The sequence below is a fragment of the Amaranthus tricolor genome, chromosome 16 (genome assembly GCF_026212465.1).
Source record: "Amaranthus tricolor cultivar Red isolate AtriRed21 chromosome 16, ASM2621246v1, whole genome shotgun sequence".
In the NCBI taxonomy this organism is placed as follows: Eukaryota; Viridiplantae; Streptophyta; class Magnoliopsida; order Caryophyllales; family Amaranthaceae; genus Amaranthus; species Amaranthus tricolor.
The window spans coordinates 18873294-18877064 of NC_080062.1; the positions used below are offsets into that span (position 1 = coordinate 18873294).

The 3771-nt window shown below is 46.2% G+C and overlaps 1 protein-coding gene across 1 annotated transcript; it reads left to right on the forward strand.

Moving 5' to 3' along the window:
• The first annotated feature begins 1473 nt into the window (after positions 1-1473).
• LOC130802595 (uncharacterized) lies at positions 1474-3360 on the forward strand. The gene is made up of 3 exons (XM_057666604.1): positions 1474-1881; positions 1948-2456; positions 2547-3360. The coding sequence occupies exons 1-3, from the start codon at positions 1474-1476 to the stop codon at positions 3358-3360; spliced, it is 1731 nt and encodes a 576-aa protein (XP_057522587.1).
• The last annotated feature ends 411 nt before the right edge of the window (positions 3361-3771 follow it).

Sequence of the window (3771 nt, forward strand, 5' to 3'; positions counted from 1 at the left end):
CTTGTATAGATGTAAATTACTACGATCATAAAAAACTAAGATAAGCATAAATCATCTTTTGTTTATGATAATATTACTTTATTTTCGATATATCAGTCTTTGACCAAATAAATTTAATTATGTGTAGTTAATATTATTGACATGGTATAACCTACCTAATTTATTTATTTATTTAAATTATTAATGTCATTTTACCTTAATAACCTTTGACCTTTTGGGATTGACCTTGACTTTTAGTCAATGGGCCTTTCTTGAATTCTTCCAACTCTTCAGTTGGCCCATAAGCTAGTGGCCCACACAAAACCCTGACTCCTTCCAGGAAAGTAACCTCCAGATAGACCCAACTTTCCACTCTCCCCTCATTGCTTGGTTCTCCTTCTTCCATGGCTGACAACTGCCCATTACCCCCATGATAATCCACCTCGTCTCAGAAATAACTTCCTTCTTCACCAATATAAATAGAGGCCAACATCAGAAGAGAAGGGGGATATAAAAAATAATCCTCTTAAGTATCCTTACTCATACTCCACTTCATTAGCCTACCAAAATATAAGCAATATCAACCTCGATATCTTAATTCCTACTTTCAGTTATAGTCGTCTATTCAATAATATCATATCAACGTTCTAACTTGAGCTTTGGAGGGGTTTTCTGGGAGATCACCCCCGAACAAGGCTAACGCGTTGTGTTGCAGGAATTCAGGTCGCTTCCTTCCACGAATCGTCGCTCCTGATAACGCTTCCACTTACGGTATTTCAAGTGTCTTCCACTTCCTCGTTTCGATACCGAAACAGTTTGGCGCCGTCTGTGGGGATTGAATAAAAAGTCATGGCTCCAAAGAAGAATCCGACCCAAACAACTACCGTGCACAGCACAGATACAGACACTTCCGCAGGTCACACTAACAACCAAGCCGTGACTCGTCGTGATCTGGACATGCTAGCACGAAACCTCACTGCCGCTTTCTCCGAACAACTCCGCGCCGTCATAAATAATACTCCTACTCAACAACGAGTGTTAGAGGACATGGTGAACCAAATAAAAAATTTACAGGAACGAATCGAATCCCATCACGAAATACCAAAGTCTCATGAATCTCAAGATGGGAACTCGAGGACTTCCCACTCCAGTAGGCGCAATAAGAAGAGGCGGGAGACATCCAAGACCCACCCAAGTCTCAACAGGACTGACCGACGAGATGATGAATCTAAAACCACCTCTCGAGATGCCCGTACCTACCTGGAAAGCAAAAAGCAAAGGGCATCCGAAAGCGTTCAATCGCTAATGGATAAGAGAAGGGAAGAAAGGAAAAAGGCACAACTCGCGGGATCTAGCCGTCCCATCAGTCCCGTCACTATGCCGCGGAATGAGGACGGCAGGAGTAGCCTTCATGAAGATCTCACACCGATAATTTCTCCGTAGGCTCCGGAGATACTGAATACTCCCAACCCTGGAAAAATAAAGATCCCTAACATGGCGGCCTTCGATGGAACGTCCTGCCCGGAGGAACACCTAATGGCATACAAGAACCTGATGCTGCTGTATACCACTAACCCATTACTGTGGTGCAAGTTCTTCCCAACTACTCTTACGGGAGTAGCTCTGACATGGTACACCTCCCTTTCAGGGGGAAGTATCCACAACTTTGCCCAACTGGAAGGCAAGTTCCTGGGTCATTTTGTAGCGTCGAGAAGACAGGAAAAATCAAACTTCCATTTGCTCAGCATCACACAATTGGAAGGAGAGTCCATATCATCATACTTGAAAAAGTTCCACGAGGCGGTACTGGAAGTAACTGATTTGGAAGAGTCGGTTGCGTTAAACACCCTGATCAACAGAATGAAGGCTCAAAGGCTGAAGTTCCAGATGGTCGAGAGCCAAGTAAAGACATACGCGGAGGCCATAAAGCAATGCCAAAGCTATGTCACGGCCTCCGAAATATGTCAGACACATAATCCTAAGAAACGAAGGTCGGATAAGAGGGATGTCACAGCCAATCATTCCTCAAGGAGCAGAGAGGAACATTCATCAAGGAGGGAAAGAAACTACTTGCCGCGTCGTCCAGAACCTCCGTCAGATATGGGGCCTCCACGATCCAGACACGTATATGTCGCTAAAGGGGAGCCCAGGACGCGGAATTTATTAGATGGAGGCAACGATCCGCTGTTAACCCGAAACAGGAAGGACATATTCTTCGCCATCCGGGATCAATTGCCAACTCCACCTCCTACTACCACCCCCTCTGATCGACGCAACTACAATTTGTGGTGTGATTACCACAAAGAGCACGGCCACACTTTGGTCCAGTGCCGCGAATTCAAACGTATCCTACATCAACTGGCCGATGAGGGGAAATTGTCCAGGTTCATCAACCGGAAGGATTATGATGCTAGAAGAGAAGCAGAAAGGAGGCCGTGGAATCAAAGACGCAGATCCCCCAAAAGGGACGAGGCCAGGCGCGAAAGTTCCAACACACAAGGAACTATCAACATGATTTTTGGAGGATACACTGAAAAATATCCTACCATCCGCGCCGCAAGAAACAGCGTCCACACTCTGCTAAAAGGGCCCCCAAAAGCCTCATCAAATGGACCGATCATGAGGTTTGATGCCACGACCTCCCAAACGCTGCAACAACCACATACTGACCCTCTGGTGGTCACCCTAAAAATTGGGCAAATGAAAGTCAAGAGGGTACTAGTAGATACCGGGAGCACCGCTGATCTCATAACAATGGAATGCCTGAGAAAAATGAAGTTCAAAGAAAAGCACTTACAACCCCTCGATAAACCGTTGATCGGGTTTGGGGGAAGTCAGGTTCTTCCACTAGGCATGATCATTCTCTCCGTGCGGGTAAGGGAAAGAAATGAAAGCAGAACCGTGCCCATACAATTCACGGTGGTGGATCTCACATTCCCCTACAACGCTATCATGGGGCTTCCACTCATCAACAAGATCAAAGCCGCAATCTTCCCTCATCAACTCCTGTTACAATTTGAGCGAGATGGACAAGTGGGTATCCTCAAAGGGGATCAGGTGACGGCACGCCGATGCCTCATCAATACCTTAAAACGAGGAGCTTCCATCACCCCCTCCAAAAGAGAAAGAGAAGAAGATTCCCCGACTGTCATGAGTGTGTATCTGGAGAACCCTAACATGCACGCGAGGCCTCACCCCGTAGAACGATACGAGGAGGCAGACATGTTCGAAGGAAAACGCATCAAGATAGGGAAAGATCTTCCTGGCCTGGTCAACAAGATATCATGGCCACCCTTACTGAGTTCCGCGACGTCTTTGCTTTTTCCACGGAGGAAATGCCTGGCATTCCTACAAGCGTCATGTGCCTTAAACTTGATATAAAACCAGGCTACAAACCCGTGAAGCAAAAGCTGCCACATTAAGGAAGAGAGTGGATAGAGGCCGCCCGAGAAGAAGTGGATAAACTGCTGAGAGCCGGATTCATCAGAGAATGCAAATACTCCAATTGGCTCTCCAACGTCGTCCTCGTGAAAAAATCAAATGGCAAGTGAAGGATGTGCGTTGACTTCACGGATCTGAACAAAGCATGCCCCAAGAACGATTATCCTCTCCCAAAGATAGATCGTTTGGTAGATTCTACAGCAGGCCACGCTCTACTGAGTTTCATGGATGCTAACGCTAGCTACCATCAAATTCCCTTGGCCATAGAAGACCAGCCACATACGGCCTTCATTACAAATGCTGGAGTATACTGCTACAAATTCATGCCCTTCGGGCTAAACAATGTTGGAG